This window comes from Mesitornis unicolor, unplaced genomic scaffold, assembly GCF_000695765.1.
Source record: "Mesitornis unicolor isolate BGI_N332 unplaced genomic scaffold, ASM69576v1 scaffold16766, whole genome shotgun sequence".
NCBI lineage: Eukaryota > Metazoa > Chordata > Aves > Mesitornithiformes > Mesitornithidae > Mesitornis > Mesitornis unicolor.
The window spans coordinates 1-20,938 of record NW_010189041.1 but is presented as its reverse complement, the minus strand read 5'-3'; the positions used below and the strand labels follow the sequence as shown (position 1 = coordinate 20,938).

At 42.7% G+C, this 20,938-nt stretch overlaps 1 protein-coding gene across 1 annotated transcript in view; it reads left to right on the top strand.

Moving 5' to 3' along the window:
• Nucleotides 1–20,643, top strand: part of RGL1 (ral guanine nucleotide dissociation stimulator-like 1) — a gene marked incomplete at both ends in the record, with an annotated part of 36,860 nt that extends 16,217 nt beyond the window's left edge. The window contains 8 exons of the mRNA XM_010185939.1: nt 5,839–6,023; nt 9,288–9,412; nt 10,162–10,374; nt 14,152–14,255; nt 15,407–15,491; nt 17,866–17,955; nt 19,438–19,524; nt 20,611–20,643. Coding sequence (XP_010184241.1) covers nt 5,839–6,023; nt 9,288–9,412; nt 10,162–10,374; nt 14,152–14,255; nt 15,407–15,491; nt 17,866–17,955; nt 19,438–19,524; nt 20,611–20,643 — 922 coding nt within the window. The remainder of the gene's footprint in view (nt 1–5,838; nt 6,024–9,287; nt 9,413–10,161; nt 10,375–14,151; nt 14,256–15,406; nt 15,492–17,865; nt 17,956–19,437; nt 19,525–20,610) is intronic.
• Between the last annotated feature and the right edge of the window lie 295 nt (nt 20,644–20,938).

Here is a 20,938-nt window from a genome sequence, read left to right as displayed (position 1 = left end):
GTTAACAGTCCTGCTGGAAAACAGTGTTACAGTTCTGCAGAAATAAATCTCATCTTGAAACATTGTACTGCAGGTGAGCAGACACTGAGGGAATGTGAGACAGATGAAAGAAAATTGTCTGGAAGTTTCCAATGCCTGGGAAGTCCGTGGTGGGAAGCAGTTAGGATGCAACAATCAACCTTCATTCTAGTCGAGCCATTTGAGCTAAAATACCCAGCAAAAAACAATGTGGTTACATGGGAAGCGGAGTCACAGACGGGGCAGTATAAGCAATGGAAGAGTAGGTGAGTTGTGAAAACAACCAGAACAATTAGAGGAGCAACGAAAAAGAATTATTGGCATCTCAATTAAAACATAGAATGGCTAGCAGAGCTATTCCCTTAGTGACTTTACATGTGTCCCAGCAAAAGGTGCCCCATATGCTCTTCAACCAGTTCTTCCCAAATCAAAAGTGTAGATAATCTTCTGGAAGTCATCAGTATGTTATTTATTAATGGACTGGGTGTGAGAAGCTACCCTTACATCAACTTTTGCTTGCAGTTTACGTACATTTTATCCCTAATTCAAAGCTGAGATTTAGCTGCCCACATTGTTATTTAACAAGCAAAATTGAGAAGATACAGCTGCCTTAATTTAGTCTGTGTGAGCAAGCCTGAAAGCCATTGCATGGAAAGTGGAGGAGAGGGAATAGCCCTCTGTAAAGATTATTCCATTGATGGGCTTAAGTATGTTTGGCAAATTACAGATAGTTTTGTGCATGTTCCTGTCTAACTTAATAAGAAATCAGTCATTTAATCTCTTTTTTGCCCCTGAGGTTCTCCTTAGTCTCCTTAATTGTTGAGATTCCCTTCTTCTCACTCTTGAGAAATAATTGTGGTGAGAAAGAAAACACTACTTTTGCCTTTTTGGCAAGAAATTATCTCTTTAATTCCTAGGCAGATTTCTTCAGGACCAGTGTTGTAGCTGTCTTCCCAATTGAGAAAAGACTATGCAGAATTTCCATGTAACCTATTGAATCCCTTGTGGCTATGTGATGTGAAGACCTCATTTTCCGCCTCCTTTGTGCCCTGCTAGCTCAGCTTTGCAGAGGTTAAACTTGGAGCTGTCACAGCCTCATTGCATTTTGTGGTAACCTGTGGGCAAATGTGAATAGATGAGTAGTTCTGTGTTCCCAGTTTGTGAACGACAGAGTCAGCTGCGCTTCTTCCACCTAACAGCAGATAGAGAGACTGGAGATGGAGATGGAAGAGATAGCGACTGGAACCTTCAGCGATGGGCTTCAAGCAAAGCTGGTATGGAAATGAGAAGACTTTGTGATAAGTGTGAAACTTGAAAGCATTGCTGACCAGAGCCCAGAGTCTGTGGTTGGCCAGACAGGAGTTAGTTAAACATTAAAAAGTTTTTTCTTATAGGCAGGAAAGGAAAAATTTATAGCTTATAATCAACCTATGAAAAATGTAGTTCGTGATGTTTCTTTCCTGTCTGAGATTTTGGAAGGCTCCCATTCCTATCTGTCTCTAGGTCTTTTGAGTATGGGGAGTTTCTTCTCAAGGACTGCTAATGTAAAGCTACTGCAAGATATGGGCAGTTCTCCAGCTCTAGAAAACTTCACTCCGTGACACTCCAATTAAACAGGCGACAGGAGGTCAGTAGGGCACAGTGTACCTTTTTTTTTTCTTTCCTATGTCCCCTCTTGACTGAAATGATTTTGCTGGCAGAAATCAGTGTCTGTAACAGTCATGAACTCCTTACCTTGCACTGGGAGACTGGGTCTGTCTAAAGTCTGTTTATTCTTCAGCTTATGAAAGTGGCTGTCAACCAAGCCTCTGGAAACTGAGCTTAGTTTAAAAAGGGTGTGAACAATATTAGTACAGGAATGTATCCTGTGGAGAGGCTTCTTCTTCCAAATCATTGCTGAACTGGTAAATGCTCATAAGAAAAGTTCAGCATAGTTTTTGGTGGTGGAGCCAGTAGACATGACAGTGAGTTTGGATGTGGGTGGGGAAAGGGAGAAGAGAGCATGAGAAAATACACGATTAGGGCATGGAGTGAGGTACAGCGTTCCCCTGCCTGTGGTGGAAAAGAAATGATAATACTATGGACATGGAACAGTGGTGTTTGCGACTGTAAGTGCTGCTGTGATGCAGTGTTCTGGGTATGTGCAGGGCTAGAGAGGAGGAGGATTAAAAATGTGAGGAGATGAGAGGGTGGAGCAAGGGCTTGGAAGCATCGCTGCAGCCGTCTGCCTGTTGTGGCCTTTCTCGGCCTTGGGATGTGGAGCTGGGCTGGTGCTGACAGCGTGGTGACCCCACGCTGGTGGTGGAGCATTGGCTGTCGTGTGACACCTGTCCTGACTGAGAAAAATGGTCCTGAAGCTCCAGATAAAAAGTGTGGGCACCATTGGCCTAAAATACGAAGGCCTTACTTGTTGCATGTATGGCGGAAGCTTGTCTGAGCAAAGTTGTGAAAACTTGGCCCACAGTGGTTTTCAAATGTGAAGAGAGTCTTCCAAGCTAAGCAGTCTGTGTTCCAGGTTTGCATTGAAACCTGAAATCCAGATTGGGTTTGCATGTTAATTTTTGGTGTGAATATTTTTGCAGCTCTAAAATTGTAATTCCAGAGTTTCTTCTGTCAGGAAGCCAAACAGTATTATTGACAGATTTCCAAATACTCTAATTAGAAGTTCAAATTTCCACAATATCAGTGAAAGAAACAGAAGAAACAACAGACTAAAATGGATAGGACTTGTAAATTAATATCTGCATGGGATTAAAAGTTAATTGAGTTTTGAGGAAAAAACAATATGGTTAAGATGAGATAAATGAGAACAGAAGAAACTGTCTTTAACCTTTCTTAACTACTGGTTTATTTTGAGTGCCACTGAGCAGCTGAGTTCACCAGATATTGTGTTCCCCACTTGTAGCATAAATTGTAAGTCTTATTTTCTTACAAAATCAGATTGAAATAATGAAAAATCCCTGCTCAGTCAGGAATTAAAGAAATTCCCACAAACATACATTTGTGCAATATCTAAGTGCCAATCTAATAGATAGGTGTTGATTAAAACCTGCGTAAACCAGGAAAAGTAGATAACCAGATCATTTCCCTCTGTTTCAGGAGGTGCAGAAGCCACGTCAGTTCATCAGCTTTTGTTTTCCTTTGTCCCTCTCAGTCTATAGAAGAGTTTTCTCTGCAACTGGCGTGGTTTTTAGCTGTGTGGGTCTAAGAAAGTCCAGGATAACTTTCTTGAATGAGATCCAGTGCTCCCATAACCCCTTAACCATCCTTTTCTTGTACCACCAGCATGACCAAGCTACTTTCTTGCATGGTGTAGTTTGGCAGCCCCGCCTTGTCTTTGGGTTAAGGTTGAAATCCAGATAAAATTTCGTTGCGCATTCCATCCTAAGATTGGCAAGACCAATCTGTTTTCTGGGTTCAGCTATCTTCTAGCCTGATACTGGACACTGGCGGCGTAGTGCTGACTGTGATGCATGTGTCATGGTTAGGGTTTTATCTTCACAGATGAGGCAATCGCACTGTGTGTACTCATGGGGGTTAGGTTCAGGCTTAGACTCCTTTTTTCACAGAACCCAAGGTTTTGTGAACAGGCAGTATTTCTACTAAGTTGGCAGAGAATGAGTAATACGGTGTGGAGGGATATGTGATTCCAGATTTGTCCCCAGACTTGGCAGCCGTGATTGATGGGAGGAAGGGCACCAAAGGAAGCGTTTGATTTAGCACTTCCACGGGGAAGCTGCTACCCTGACAGAGCCACAAATACCTTGTTTCCTCCTTGCTATTTTCCCACATCCCAGGGAATGGTAATGGAACATCATTGGAGCCTCACTGGTCAACAGCTTTTCCCACTAGCACAAGTGGGAATCGAGAAATTATGTTTAGTTTTGATTGTGTGCATGATGTCTGGTAGTTATTCAAACACCGTCACGGTACGGCCAAGCAGAGATACTTCAACTGATTAAACAAAGCCTAACTCCAAGGTAATTCGCAAGTCTTGCTTTGCTAGCTTGACAGTGCAATACAAGGAAGGTGGATTATGATGAATGCCTGTAATAGGAAATTATTTGGTCTTATCCAAGTTGTTGGCTTTATATACTTGGGAGAGGGCTATTTCTATTAATATTGATTGCAATGGATGCTGGAGCAGTGCAAGGAACACCAGCAGCAGTGGTGGGACACATGAGGAGAGGCCCATGTGGATAAGAGGCTTGTCTGAACATGGGGTGCTCCCTGAGCCACTGACCCCGGACCTGCTGACTGGACGGGACAGCAAGACACGAAGCCTGCACCTGGCACTGGGCAAATTTAAGCCGGTGAAAGCAATCAGCTCAGCTGATTGCAGCAGATATCAGAACATATATATTTCACAGTGAGCAGGTACGTGGCAGCAAGGTGACCACCAAGCTAAAAGCAGCATCCCCTCCTTCTCCTGAGCTTCTAGCACCTGGGAGGTCCAAAGCAGCCACACAGACAGAGCTCCTGTTTGGACATGCAGCCACCCAGGTGTCTGGCTGTGGTATGTGTGAAAGGATATTCCTAGAGGTGGAAAATATGGATGCTCTGGATGCAGGAGTTGGCTGCACCGTTAGCAGGTTTGCTGATGATACCAAACTGGGAGGTGCTGTTGGCTCTCTTGAGGGACCAGAGACCTTGTAGAGGGATCTGGATAGATGGGATCATTGGGCAATGATTAATTTAACAAATCAAAATGCTGGATTCTGCACGTAGGACAGAGTAATGCCAGGCACAATTATAAACTGGGAGAGGAGTGGCTGGAGAGCAGCCCTGCAGAAAGGGACCTGGAGGACCTGGTAGGCAGCAGCTTAATGTGAGCCTGCAGTGTGCTCTGGTAGCCCAGAGTACAAACCGTGTCCTGCGGTCCATCACACCCAGCAGCCCCAGCCGGTCAAGAGAGAGGATTGTCCAGTGTTCAGTGTTGGTGTGGCCTCACATGCAGCGCTGTGTGCAACGCTGGGCTCCACCATGTGAGAAGGATGTGAAGGGCCTTGAATGTGGCTGGAGGAGGGCAGCCAAGTTGGTGTCAGGGCTGGAAGGCATGTCCCGTGAGGAGTGGCTGAGGGCTCTGGGTTTGCCTGGTTTGGCGAGAAGGAGGCTGAGGGGCGACTTCCTTGCTCTCTGCAGCTACTGGAGGAGGGGATGTGGAGAGGGACGTGCTGAGCTCTTCTCCCTGGTACCCGGTGACAGGACCTGTGGGAATGGTTCAAAGCTGCACCAGGGAAGGTTCAGACTGGACGTTGGGAAGCATTTCCTTACCGAGAGGGTGGTCAAGCACTGGAACAGGCTTCCTAGAGAGGTACTCAGTGCCCCAAGCCTGTCTGTGTTTAAGAGGCGTTTGGACAATGCCCTTAACAACAGGCTTCAAGTTTTGGTCAGTCCTTGAAGGGCTCAGGCTTGGACCAGATGGTCGTTATAGGTCCCTTCCAACTGAAAGAGTCTACTCTGTTCTGTTCTCTTAATTGCTTTATCTATCATTATTTGATATCCTGAATTTAATAGAAGTGTTTCAATATAGCTTTGATGGATTTGATTCTTCAGTAGTTTGCATTTGGGGGCTATAATTCAATCTATTTGTAGGAGTGCAAATCAGGAGCAACTTCACTGAAGTTCCTGGCAAAATCTGAGTGATATCTTAATAACATTCCATGCATAAAAAGAACAAATTAAATTCTTTGCTCAAAAAAGTCGTCTGTGGGGTATGAATGTCTCAGTGGTTTTATTGTTGCATTGAATACAGAGACATACGACTGCATCAGTAGGCAGTGTATACAACCAGTGTGTTCTCTGTTTATTTCCTCTTAGTGCAGTAGCATCAATCTTACGGGCCTGGCTTGATCAGTGCTCTGAGGATTTCCACGAGACTCCCGACTACATGTGCTTGCAGAAGGTGCTGGATTACCTGAAGAAGAACATACCCGGCTCTGACCCGGAGAGGAGGGCACAGAACCTCCTGGAGCAGCTCCAGACCCAAGAAGTGGAATTGGACAGTAAGTTAACTTTCCTTTCTGTCTTTCTGTTCTCCCAGACAGTACCACAGGGATTTATGTGGAGTACGCTTCATGAGCTTTTATGCTAATTGACAATATTGTGAGGTTCACCAGTGACTTTCTTTTTGGGTGGTTTTTTTTGCTGCTTTGTTGTTTTTTTTTTTTAAAAAAAAAAACAAACCCAAACCTCTGTATGAGGCTGCAGGTTCTGTGTGGGATGAAATAGTTGTACAGCGCAGGTGCCTATTCCTGTTCATTCTGGGGTAAGTTGGGAAATCAAACACTTCTCCAATATTTAGCCAAAACTTTGACTTTCCTGCTGCAACTAAGGGGTTAATTGTCAGCACACTTCCCATGTCACTGAATGAAAACACACAGCTGCTTTTTAGCTGGTCTTTTCATTTCAACCTCCTTCCCTCTCAAGAAAGCCCAACAAAAAGCAAAATACAGAGCTGCAACAAAATACAGCTTGAGTTGCAAGGCTTGTTGTCGTGAAGCTTTTCTTCCTAGTTACCACCTTGTTAAAGGAAGTGGCTGTGGCTGTTTTTTCCTATTTGAGTGGCTGGCTGCTGGTATCCAAGGACAGAGGAAAAACTTACATTATTGGGGGTCACAATCTACTGAAACAATAGTGAACTGTAGTAACACAAATATGCTGTGTGCAGCGTCAAGCCTGACACATACCCTTATCCTGCTCAGAAAGCTTCCTGTGTCACGAGCCGAAAAGGCACAGGAGCTCATGTAGTGTGTGAATGAGAACTAGAATCAACTTCCAGCTTTGGGAGAGGAGTGAGTGGGAATAATTAATGGAATAGAGAATAAAGGAAATGACAGGAAAAAAATTATTTTATCCCATAAAAATAGTGTCTGCCAGATGTTCCAGAAATCCCGTGTCAATGCATAATGCTGTGAAATGCCAAATCAACTCGATCATTAGCACATACATAAAAAGAAGTACTGCCCCGAGGCTGGGCACTTTCCAGCCTGTTGAACACAGGTAAACGAACAGGATTGCTCCTGTGTGCCTATTGATGTCCTTCCTGGGGTTTGGTTCCCACAGGTCAAACAAAGCAGGCTCACTTGGAGCTATATTTGGGTTCATCTGTTGTCAAAGTGAGCAGAAGTTCCCAGCAGCCCTGCTGCTGCATTTATTTCCTCAAGGAACGGTTGAAAAGGATCTTTCCTGAGTTTTAGATGTTATGAGATAAATTATAACATTTTCCAAATTGTGGCAGAATAGAGGCTGTTAATTAGAATAAAGCAAGAGGAGAACACAGTTAATCCATGGGGTCTGCAGAGAAGAGTTTGAGAGTTGTTACTTACTTTATCAGAGTTCCATCTTTGTTCACTTGGGAGATTTCTTTCAAAACCCTTAATGTGCTGTCTGCAGCCAAGACTTGCTGATCATTATTATTCTAAGGCATTCTTATTGTGCTATTGATTTGGGTCCTAACTGTGCAATCCTGTGTAATCAGATGTCCCCTCAGTGCTGCCACCAGCCATGCCAGTAGATAAGTTTGCGGTACCAGCTACACAGATAAAAAGCTGTTCCCTTGGCTCGGTGCTTGCGGCTTGAGCAATCAAAAGCCAGGGGAGTCAGGGACTGCAAATTCTGTGTTTGCTCCTGGTGAAGTCAAGAGGGCAGCTAGGCTTTGAGAGAGCTAATCGGAGCAGGGTGATTTGAAGATGATGAGGTACTCAAGTACAAGAGGATTTCAGCGAGTAGGGAAAAGACTGGTTACACTTTTATGAACATGAGAGAGAAAGGAGAAAGAGAGGCAGGAAAAAAGAAAAGGAAAATCTTGGCTTGTACTGCAGGACCTGAGGTTTTGAGTAGGGCTGCAACTCAGTGATGAGGATTTTCAGTTGTATTTCAAGAGCTGAAAGGAAAATGAGGAGTTACATAGCCAATAAGAGAGAGAAAAATGTGTGACTCTTGTAGCAGTTAAGAAGAAGATCATTTAATTACGCGTATTGTTACAAAACAGCCATGAAAAAATAAGGCCTGAACAGACATCTCAGTTTATCGCATTTAGCTCTGTCAATATATTGTGAAATTGCAATGTAGAGATGGAAATCTTGTTATAGTTTGTAGTTATAATTTGTTACATCAAAACTGTAGCAGTTTACATTGATGATTAGGTTTTGCTAATTAAGGAAGAAAGGAAAAACAATGAACAATTTGGAAAACAAAGATGAAGTTTCCCTTCATCTGCTTTTGTCGCGTTAAGGGCTTTAATGGGATATGAAGTATTGCATAACATACTGTGAAATGCGCTACTTGGTTTTGTTAATGAAGTCTCACTGGCAGTAAACTCAGTACTTTTGTTGATAGTCTTCCACAAGTTGGTTTTTTTAATCTCCCTTTTAGAGTCACTGTCACCTTACAGTAAAAAGGATTAGAAAGAGGATTTACTGTCAGGGATCATTTGTTTGACTTCCTCCTCTACCACGGGAGCAAGGGCATATTTCTTTGTGTTTTAATGTGGCTTTGTTCCCAAGCTGTGGAAGCCAAGAGGTGGCATGGGAACATCAGTGAAGTCCCTTCCCGTCTCCATGGGATCGGGTCCCTGGATGAGGACAGCTCTCCACTGTTGCCCAGGGCAAATGTAGAAGCAGCATTCGGCTGAACGCTGTAGGTGCTCACTGTATTTCCTTTTCAGGGAAAAATGCCCAGAGAAGGAAGGTGAGGGATGCTGGAATAACCTCTCTTTAAAATAGTCCATGTAACCTTGGGAAGGCACAAATGGTGTCAAGAAAATATGGTATCTCCTTTTATTTTCACACATGGGAGATGAAATCTGGATATAAGAGCGTTCCTAATGCAGTGTTTTGGAGATGTAACTGCAGTCTTGTCCCTTTGCAGTTTGTTTTTGGGTTTTTTTCAGCTTATAAAATGCACAAATACTGAGAAGTAGATTAACAACATTCTGCAATGTTAATAAGGAATTTTTGTTGAGGGTAGGGGTGCTGTTTCATCTTTCAGAAGAATGGTTAACAAATGGGTTAAGCCCCTTCTTGGCTCAGAGACCCTGAACAGCTCAATTCTCTCTAACTCTTTTTCTTCCACCTTTTCTTTGACAATTTAATCTTCTGATTGTCGTCTTTCTTTCTAAAATATGCAGCACAGTGGGGCCATTACAGCAGGACCCTTTGGGCGTTCTGCCATAATGTATACAGTGATGTTTTAAAATAAAAAACCATCTGCTTTGATTCACTGTTTGTTGTATCGATTTACTGAGTTGTGTTTTCCCTCCTGGCTAGGTGGGCTGGATACCACTTTCCTCGGTCAGCTCTGTGAGGAAGGGGAACTGGCCATCAGCACTGCAGAAGAATTCTCTTTTTTTGAAGAAGTCCTTGTGGCAGAACAGTTGACATACATGGATGCGGTGGGTAGAGTATACGTACTACCTGCAGTGCTAGGGGAAATAGTGCAGGGCTTCTAAAATTTTCTTTTTAAAATTAGTATCATTATAAGTATGGTGTTCCAGAGCAGGTGTGTTGTTGGGATGCAGAGCACAGCTCTGCTTGGTTATCCAAACCTGCTTTGCTCATTTGACTTGTTCCTTCAGTCATTGTGAAGGTTTTGGGGTTTTGTTGGCTTGGTTTGGTTTGGTTTTGTTTGTTTGTTTGTTTGGGTTTTTGTTGGTTTTGTTTGGGTTTTTTGGGAGGGAGGTTTCTTGGGTTTTTGTTTGTTTGCTTTTATTTTTTAATGTGAATGTCTACAGTGTAGCCTTTTTTACAACGGTTAATATTTGATGCCTGAGAAATAGCACATTTTGACTAGATTGCTACCCAGCCTAAGGATGAATAGTCGCTCTTGACTGTAGTGCTCTGATTTGGTTTGTCTGTATCAATCTCCTTCAAAATATCCTTATATTAAAAATACTTCCCTTGGTTATGCAACTACTATAAAGGTGTCTCTTATGTTCCCTGGACTATTTTTCTGACAGTTCTTTTAAGGCATCAAGACTACAAAGAGTGCGCCAAAGTGTGCATTTGAAACGAAAGCAAGTATTTCTCATGTAATACCATATTAGATTTAGATCCAATTTGTACTGTACACATGCATTTTGTCTTGCCGATGATAAAGATCTCGGAGAATCCTGCTGACTTACGCACCTCAATTTCACTCTAGGAACTCTTCAAGAAAGTTGTGCCCTACCACTGCTTGGGATCCATCTGGTCCCAAAGAGATAAGGAAGAAAACAAGCACCTGGCACCTACCGTCAGAGCCACCATCTCTCAGTTCAATGCCGTTACCAAATGTGTTGTCGTCACTGTCCTGAAGAAAGAATGCAAAGCTCAGCAAAGGTCCAAGATCCTTGAGAAGTGGATCAATATTGCACATGTAAAGCATTTCTTCTAGACTGTTGAAGATTTCTCGTGCCGGTGCCTTGGAGTGAGGGAGTTGGGAGGGGAGATACGGGTTTTATGTGCTGGTTCCAGGCCACAGAACATCTTGGCTCTAATTCTTTCTATTTTTGACTGACTTTCTTTGTAATAGCAGATGAACTATTGCCCTTCCTCTCCTTTGTTCCTCATCCCCCATGGCAATGAGGTTGATGCTTGTCTTTTCAGAGGGTTTGGAGCAGTAATTAATGGGTGAGGCCAGTATGGTGTCTTGCAGATGGGGAGTGCCATGTATTTGATAATGTAACGTTTATGGTAAGATAGGTATAAATTCAACCAGTTCACTCCCCAAAGGTTAGACTTGTTTTCAGAGGCAAGTTTAGCAAGGATGGAGTAGGACTGGCAGAGGTTGCAGGCAGGAGGCATGGTCAGAATGAGCTTTGCACTTACCTGCCTTTGGCCATTCATGTTCGGTCAGTGAGCATCATGCTTCCTCTTCTGCATCTACAAACACCATGGGAGTTGAAATCAGATAGGGTAGAAGACAGCACAACTGTTTCTGTTTTCATACATATATAGATGATAGTAAGGTAAATACAAGGTTTTAAGTAAGTGCAGACAAAGCTAAATTACTTTCAGCAGATAGTAGCCTCTTTAACATGGAAAAATGAAATTGTTGTTTGTACGCTTTTGTTTGGAATAATTCTTGAAACTGCAAAGTCGTTCGCCTACTGAGTTATTCGCAGTTTATGTTAGGTATCCTAAACAGCTGGTTTGGAGGGGGTGAGAGGTGCAAGCAGTGACCAGAAAAAATAAGTAAAGCTACAGTATGATACCAGTCTCATAATCTTTCTTACCTTTCTGCTTTATCGTTGTCTCACGTTTCTTTAACACATTTTTACTCTTTGCGTCAATTCCTTTGTTTTGTAGCAGATTAGGTGTTTCTTAATCTCTGCATGAAAGGGCTTTGCATGCCTTCTTTACATAGCTCTAGTTCGCTGATTTCTTAGATTTTTATCTTTAATGTTTTACTGTCATCTTTTTAACTCCCCTTAAGAGCACAGGGCAGCTGGCACTAAACTAGATCTCTCTTTTGAAGACAACATAAAAGCACTTCCATATGGATGGGTATTGACTTTTAAGAATCACATGGACTCTTTCTGAGCAATACAAAATAAGCAGTCATAAAAAGCTCAAGCCCCACAGCAGCTTTCCAGCCTTGACAATGCACTTCTCTGCTTCCAGAAGGCAGCATTCTTAGTCCTGGCAACTGCACGGCCCAGGAAACTGGTATGGGGAAGCAGTCTTTCACCTCCCCTTTGGTGCTTAGGTTGGCTGGTTTTTGTTATCATCTGATGGCTGCTTTATAGCCCTTCTGAATGGATTAGGAAGTTTGGTGCCTATTTTCTGTGTGCAGGTCTTTACATTGCAGAGGGTACCAGCTACAGGGGCCCTTCTGAGACAGATTGATCTGTGAGCTGGCCAAGCACAGATGGAGCAGCTCTCTGCTCATTGTGGGGCTGGAGGGAGGCTCAGGGAAGCCAGGCCAGGCACCACGCTCAGCATGCTTGATGTGTGGATGGAGAACTATGTTCTCTACCTCTGTTGATTCAGTGCTTCTCCCTTTACTTAATTCAGACACATAATTAAATACTCCACTCTTAGCTAACCACATAAAAAATGCATGCGCATGCTCTACAAAATAATTGCACATGTAGAACAGCTAGTTGCATATATACTTAGCTGCCCACTTCTGAAGAAACCTGCTTGCTTTGCGCATGCAAATGAATGTTGTGAATAGTTAGATTCCTGAAATAGGAAATAAACCACTCATGAAAGTGCAGTTATTCACTGACAGCTAACTCTGTAGCTTAGCAGCGTGAAGTTTGTTTGTTATCTGGCTGTGACTTTTGCATCCTGTTTCTTGGTTTACAAGAGAAACTGAACGCTGCTTCTAACTGCCAGCCCTCTCTGCTCCACCTTGATCTAAGGTTCCTGTGCAGGAGCAGCCAACTTCACTTGCACAATATGTTCCTTAACAATAAAAAGTAAAAATGAAATCACTAATATCCTGTTATGCTTAAGTTTTTTAATCAAAGTTGCTGCTGCACAGGATTCTTTCTGGTTTTCCCCTTGTGAAGGACACAGCATGAAACAAAGTTATTCAAAGTAGTATTAAAAATTTTTCTTGTATACAGATGAAAGCTCACTAAAGTTTAGTCTGCAGTCAGTTAAGTCATTGAGAACACAAAATCCAGTATTGGATTCCTGATGTGCTTTCAATTATGCACCGTGTAGTGAAGTCAAGATGGTTCCCAATTGGATCTTTCAGTCCAAACTCCTGTTCTATTGGGGAAAAAAAAAGAAATACTAAGAATTTGTGCCTCTGAATCTATGTTCTCCCCAGCCTGAATTTCAAGTTGAACATAAGGATAGGAGGATCTCCTCCTCAAATGTGTCAGTCTCTGAAGAAGAGCTCTTATGTGGCTTCTTTGACCCCAAAGCATGCAAAGATAGCTTTCAGGTCTTGTATGTCCTATTAGACGATCTTGAACTTGGGCTTTACCTGGCCTGACTGCCAGCCTGCTTCAAGTGCTGTCTGCCCAGTCAGTCGTTTTAAGCCACACTTTGCTACATGGAGCCTCCTAAGTTGTACAAAGACTTCTTTTTTTTCCTTTTGGAAATAGATGGGAGTAAATGTCTTTCCTTCAGTTATTCAGTTAATGTTAATGCAACTCACTAACAGACTTGCTGATACATTAAGATCTGGCTTTTGTCTGTGCTAAGGTTGCTTTACATTTGTTCAGTCCTACAGAGGAAATAAGTTACGTCTATCCTCTCTGTGAGGAACCTTTACATAATCAGCATTATTAGTGTAATAATCAGCCCCATAAAATTTGCAGAAGCATAACTGTAGTTTGAATACCTTCTCATCTACACACAACAGGTAAATTAGCGTGTGTTTTGTCTGCTTAATTTGCATGTACAGACACCTGTTAGCAAGAGCTTGTATTTGTGAGTTTCTTAAGCCAGTGGTGCCAGTGCTCTGGTTCATGAGCCACCAACAGATTTTCAGGGGTTCCTTGAAGAGTCACAGGCCAGACTTTCCCCCTCCTCCTTGCTTCCATCTGCTTTACCAGGACCATGTGCTATTTTTTTGAGAACTAAGGATTTCAGTATCCTTTTCCATCAAAGCTTTTGTCACAGAAAAGCTGCACAAGAAATGTCTATGAACCAGTCTCTGTTAGGATTTGATTCCAACTCTGGAAAAGCTGGAAAAGTTTTTCTCTGTACTAGTGTGCAAATACCTGAATAACTGGTTATTCCTTTGCAGGTCTTTATTTATAATTGACACTTAGATGATTGAGGGTTTACATTTTAAATACCACATACAAAGAGGCAAAGCCTGGTTTTCCCCCTAAAGGGTAAATGGGTTTGGTAACTATAAAGAGCTTTTTAAGGAGTGTAACATTCATGCTTTTTAGCCTGGCTTTGTGGTCTCGGTTCCACTTTTATTTTTACTAAGAGAACTGGAAGCTGTACCACTATAACGTCACCTATGAAAGTGAGGAAAACAAGATTTAAAAGTGCCAAAGCCCATAAAGGGTTTGGTGGCTAGAGCGGGGAGTGATATTTTGATGCTTAATATTTGTGCAGCTGCCTGCTTAGCAGTGAGAATGTGTAGCAGGCGGGACACCAGTCAGACAGAAGAGCACTAATGTGTTTGTAATCCCGACATTTAATGCTCCTGTATTTCTAACTGCTCCTTTCACAGGAATGCAGGATCCTGAAGAATTTTTCCTCCTTGCGGGCCATCATCTCAGCTCTGCAGTCCAACCCCATCTATCGGCTGAAGAAGACCTGGATGTGCCTTCCAAAGTAAGCCTCGCCCTCCGCCTCTGCGGCTAGCCCCCCAGAAAAGCAAAAAGCTCAGTGCACTTTCCTTTCAGCTTGTTCTCAGTCTGCTCCTTTGTGGACATCTGTTTCTGTAGAAGAACCCCTCATTCTTGTGAGGCTCACACCCCTTTTTTGGGTGTGACTGCTGTGACCTTCTCTGTGATATTGAGGATACCTGCCCTCAGGGATACCAGATCTCTTCTGTCCTTCCTAGAATGCTGTACCTTCCACAGCCTATTTTGTAAAACTATGGGGCTAGCTCTGCTCTCGAAAGATCAGCAGAAGGGCACCATGACACTTGCCTGTTGTCTTCTCTCCACTGAAGTTAGAGGAGGTCCAGGTGTCTACAAACCCTCACTAATGCTCTCATGGTCCTGACATTTCCTTCAACTCTATCTCCAAGCTACAAAATCCAAATCTCTACTGGAGACAGTATTTCTTACAGGGGACTTGTGCGACTGATGTATTTACTGCATACCAAACAGACACCAGAAATCTCTGTGTAGGAAAGATGGTGTTTGGCTTATTCAGCTGGGGAAGAACAGATCTCTTTCCTTTGCCTTTGATAAACAAAGGCAAACGTCACTCTGCCACACAGTATACTTCTGCATTTCCCCTAGAGAGAGGTGGAGGTGGGCCTTTCCTTCTGCTGCCCGCTTCTCCTGTTCCTGATCAAAATATTGCCATCTTGTGTTTATAGTGTTGGGTAATAGAAAGGGACTCGTACACTTAAATCCTCCTAGCTTTCCAGAGTGCATGGAGCAAGGCAAAAATGAAGTACCTAGGATACCTTTCACAGCTGTTGTTCTGTTCCTTTGTACCCATTTCTCCCCTTTCTTACAAGAATCTCATACCCTGCTGTGTGACTGAAAACCCTGCTCGGGGTCTACGTACCTCTGGCATTTCTTTGTGATGCTCTCAAATAAGGCCTGCCTTTACTGGGAGCACCAGAAGATCCAAGGAAGGTTCCTAGTAGATGTGCAGCATCTCACTGGATGCATTTTAGCGGCGTTATGTTTTAAACACCCAACTGCCAATGGTTCATGAGGGGAAGAATAAAAAAGCTGAATATAAACTGATCTGATGTAGAATGCTTGCTAGTAACGTAAACAATCTAATATTTTCCTGTACAGGGACACAATGCTGATATTCGAAGAGCTGTCTGATATCTTCTCAGAGCATGACAATTATTTGACAAGCAGGGAGCTGCTGATGAAGGTGAGAATTAGCTTGAGTTGCAAGGCTTGTGATCTCGATCAAAGCTGAGGTTAGCCCTTTTTCTAATCCTTTGCCAAAGTTCATCTCCCCCTGAGCTACTCAGAGGGGATTTCATCGCTCCTGAAAGACCCTAGTGTTAGCCTGTTGATCTCCGATATCCACACAGAGCAGGCTGCAGCAGCACAGCTTCTGTGTGGACGTGTTCACAAGAGCAGGTCAAGACCCCTTGGAGCCCCTAAAGTTGAACGTCACACTGCTCTAGCTAGGTAACTGGTAACGCTGTCTTGGGCATAGTGACACCTGGCTCAGGGATAGTTATGTGTGCTGTGTCATACCTGTGACAGCACTGGAGCCACAGCCAGAGCGAAGAGGGGCTCCACAGTGAATTTTACTGAGATAAGTTACAAATTAGCACTTTGGCATTAAAGCACTAGCTTGTGCGCCCTCTGAGCAGACCTGGAAAGGCTCAGGTTTGCACCGATGAGTGTAGAGCTGCTTCAAACAAGAATCTCAACTGGGTCGCACCACTGTAGTGCTTTTGACTTCCCTGGAACAATGCCACTTAGCTTCTACTGAGGAATTAAACTAAGATGTTTACCCAATTCTCCCGTACCTTTCTTGGAAGTAGAAAACAGGGCTGGGAATTTCGAAGGAACAGGCTTCCTGCTCTGTGTGTGGCCAGCTGGACAACAAAGCAGGCTCTGTCTGAAACAGTTTGACTTGTGCGCTCTCCTGGGTGAACCCTAACAAACTCAGGAGCTTGAAAGAATAGCAGGGAAAGGTCATATTCTGTGGAAACTAAAGAATGTTTGTGGCAGCTTTTTCTGTTTACATATAACAGTTTCTATAAACTGGCTAACCAGTTTACTTTTTGGCAGTTCTGCCCTGTCAGTCTGGTGTTTGTGCCTTAGCCCCTCGCCTTGGTAGCTGAAACACTGTGTTTTGCTCCAGAATGATGACACTCAAACTTGTCAGTCTGTTTTGTTTATCATCCGTGTATTAACAACTGTAGCTAAATTTTAAAGAAGGTGAGGCAATAATAAGCATAGAGAGAAAATGTGTGTTCAGAACAGCTTATTTTACTAGATATTAAAAAGACAAAACAACTCAATCTGAGCCTAGACCTTCTGGCTCCCAGCAAATCACTCTCTCCAGCTGCTCTGAGTAGATTTGGAAAACATTTTGAAAGCAGAGAGAGGAGAAAAATTCCACAGAACAGCTAGAACCTCTCTTCTACTTCTCGTCTTGGATCCTTTTGTAATGTTTTGTAACAGCTGGAGGATTAATGCCCACTGAATTCTTAAAGTCTTTGTTTTCTTTCACTATAAATAGTCTCTCTGGGGAAGCAGTGTTTGACCTTGCCTATCCATCCTGCAAATTTAAGTGTAGAGCAGACAAAACGCTGTATGAAACAGGTTGGAGAGGGAGCACCATGTTCCCTCCTCCCCAGACAGCGGCTCTGCTGCGAGCTGCAGTTTTAGCCTCTGTGCCTGCCCTCCGGCTGCTGTTAAAGAATCTCAAGTTTACCTTCCAGTGTCTTGAAGGCACTGAGACAATGCTTCTTTTTCATTGCTCCTGTTTTTCAGCCGAGGAAGGAAATAGAGCTTGAGGGATCAGTTCATTAAGTGTGGCTGAGAGAAGTAAAGGATGTAATGAGAGGATCTTCACAAGTGCAGACTGCTGGTTTGTGCCTCTTAAAAAGATACTGATGATTCATGCCCCATCTATGTGACCGCTGGAAAAAATAACAGTAACTCCCAGCATCCCAGGGAAATGGATCCAGGGAAATAAAGGCTACAGATCTGTTGTGAAATAGTTCATCCTTTCATAGGAAAGCTTGAATTGTGGAGATGGAAACCTACTACTTCCATTTCCTACATGGTTGTGGATTAGTCAATAAGCCACAGAGGGTGGTTGCTGGATTTCTACATTGCAGCATAAGAAAAACAACAAAATGTTACATAAGATGAGATGCTTACTCGTAGCAGTCCTGATTAGGAAATGAAACAGAAATCCTGAGGTCAGAGTGTCAGAATAAGAGTTCAGAGAAGCGTCGGGGCACCTGAAGTATATCTAAGCTTCTCTGACTTAAACTCTCAGGAGATTTTGATCAGCACTTAGCTTTGGCCAGAGTAGAGCCGTTTTGCTGAAAAAATCTCTTACAGTCATCTTGCGGGATTTTGTCCAAAATTCCCAATCAGTGTGCGAGTCCCGGAAAATCAGCACTTGTATGTGTGCAGGCACATACCTGCACGGCAACTATTTTTGGTGGTCTAGCTTGCCTGGTTAAATGTATTTCCCATTATTTAGCACAGCCCTAGTTGCCAGCTCACCACTTAGCTCCTCCATTAATTGCCTTTTAATTCCCTTATAGGAAGGTACATCCAAATTTGCGAATCTGGACAGCAGTGTGAAAGAAAATCAGAAAAGGACCCAGAGACAACTGCAAACTCAAAAAGATATGGTGTGTTTGGTGTCCTTTTCCTACCCTTTTTGAATTGGTGACATGACCATCTGTAATCGGTGAATTATATAAGAAGCAAAATCTAGAAAGGTGTTTCACAAATCGAGGGCACAGTAGGTAGTGCTCTTGAATGTGCCCTTTGTCAAGAAAAACAATTGCATCAATGCTATTGATTAGCTGATACAAAGCAAGTGAACCGAAAGGTTTAGACTGAATATGCAATCAGAATGTTTGTCCCTGTAAATACATGCCCAAAGCTGTATTTCTCTTATGCTGTGGATCATAGTAAGCAGGTGGTAATAGGTGTGTGTGTGTATATAGAATGCATATATACATACGCACACGATCACACACAAGCATACATCTGTATATATAAACAATTTCAAAGTGGAATTCGTGCTGCACCCAGCACATGGCCTTTCAAGTCTTCTTTCAGCAATTTATTGAAGCTGTCATATAAAAGAGTAATAAATGATGGATGAGTATAAACATGTCCTACAAGAAAGAATCCCATTAACTGCTCTTGCTACCCTTTAGAGCAAAACATGGGGAAAGCCCCACAGTTTTCATGTAGTAAAAAACATAATATAAGTACTGGAATTCTTGTGATGAAGCAAATTAGCTCTGGCCAGAGCAGAAATCTCATTTAAACAAGCTCATGAAACTTCTGGCATACCAGCTTGATTACAGAGATTGCTTTGTAAAGTGTGTCCAGTTTCCAGTCTGCTGGTGAAACCGGTTTTTGTCTCCAAGTTGGCAGAGATTTAACACGACAGGGGAGAGAGATCTGGGATATGGAAGCAAAAGTGTGCTAAATACAATTTTTTGTTTGTTTGTTTGTTTGTTTGACTGGAAAAAATATGAATCCTTTTGGATGGTGGAAAAAAGCATTTCCCTCACAATTGTAAAAACAACCTGAACTCTACAACTTCTAGCAGTCTAGAAAGTTTAAAATGTGAATAATTACTACTAAAATGCAGTGAAAGGCTGGAGAAAATGGTCACTTTTTGGAGGAAGAAACCCTGTGACTTGATTTGACTTGACTGTCACATGGTACAACATCATTAGGGAAAAATCCACTGGAATGAAGCCAAGAGAGAAACTGCTCACAACGGCTGGGCAGGACCAGTCCCACGTCCTTCTCTTACAGCTGGAACCAAGGGACCCCATCCCTGCTGCTCAATGCTTCTTCCATGAGCCAGGTTTCCTGATGACCCACTTCTAGAAATCAGTGTACAGTGGCAATATTGCGACTGAAAACCACTCGGCAATATCTGTGACAGCATCCCACTTTATTAGAATTTGATTTAAATTCTAGATTAGATACGAAGGATGACGTCATGAAAGGAAACTTCATTTACAAGACCACTGTTTGGTTAAGCAGACTGCTTTTATTTCATTTTCTCATACAGGAGTATTCTAGCATTCTAATTATTACCATTTCTCAGTCAATTAATCCAACATTCTTCTGATCGTTTGCAGGGAGTAATGCAAGGCACGGTACCTTATCTTGGTACCTTCCTGACTGATCTCATTATGCTTCACACAGCCCATCAGGACTATATCGAGGTAATTTGGGGCAGTTTTTTGAATCCTAAATATCTTCAAAAAATATTTTTTGTTTTTATAAAAGAGAAATCAATATGGCGTTTTATTCGGAACAAGAATCTTGTGTGAATTTGAGAGACAAACTTAGCATTGTATTTACTCATTTTTTCTTAGGTTAGAAAACATGAAGAAAGTAGGCTGTCCATTATTCTGTTTTATATTTCTGGAAACAACATTTTTGGTGTAAAGACTTCTGTGATTAATTGGTAAAATACACAGAATCCTGAATTCATCTTTTCAGGCTGATCACTGAAGTGCTTCTAGTATTGACTCAAGAAATGTCTGAGCCCTAAAGAGTTTCAAGACTTGCTTTTTAAATTTCTTATTAGCTGAATAATTGGGGAGAATCAATCTTGCATAGGAAGGGTAAAAGGACAGCAAGCGAGTCTGCTTGTTTAACAGAGACTGAGGATGGGGCCAATTTTCACAGGTGTTTGAAAACCTTTGAAACAAAATTGGCTCCGTTACTGGAGCTACTTGAGAAGCCATGCTGCAAGCTCAGCCTTCATTGTGCTGGTATTGATATTTATGACAAGAATGGGCAAATACACTTGCCCCTGGGCTGGCAATGGTTGCGGCTTAGTTTGATTGATTGATTTGCAAACCTGCACTACAGGTTGCTATACATCCATTTGCTTTTGGGCAGTTTCTCTTCTGTCCCTGCTTCGTGTTCAGTTGGCATTTTTGAAAATCCCTGGGAACCCCGCTGAACTAACAGCACAGGCAAAAGGCAAGAGTGTTTCTTGCATGCAAAATCCCACTGGCGTTCCCCAGACCTGATCTTGCCGCAGCTTTTACGAGCCTTCTTGTATTGGGCTTTTCCTCTTGGGCAGTTTGCCATTTAGACCATGAGGACAGATATCCTTTGGAGACTTGACTATGTAAGTGCTGTGGTTTATACTAGATCTGGAAAGAGGTATTTTTAGAAGGTCCTTGCTCAGGGCAGGTCTGTGCTTTCCATTAGCCTTGCTACTTCATCCTGTTTGTGAGGAAATTCACCTGAGCATGTGCTCTTCTACTCTGATCCCTTCTCTTTTCTTCCCACAGGGCGGCCTGATAAATTTTGAGAAGAGGCGAAAGGTAAGTTGACTGTTCTGGGATTTTTAGTTTACTGATGCCCTCTTCTAGAGCATTCTCTTGCCCAGACCATTTGTATTTGCTCTGACACATACAACAGCCAGTAATTTTAATTCCAGTTCATGAGGAAAGAATAGATCCCTGAAATGGCTGTGAGCCTCTGCCAAGCTGTGAGGGGTGACACAGGAAGGGATCTTGCTTTTTAGATGGGGACAACAGGGTAAGAGGAGCTGCAGGTCACTGACTTGCATGGGATTTACATCCGGGTCACAGAATCACACAGAATCGCAGAATATTA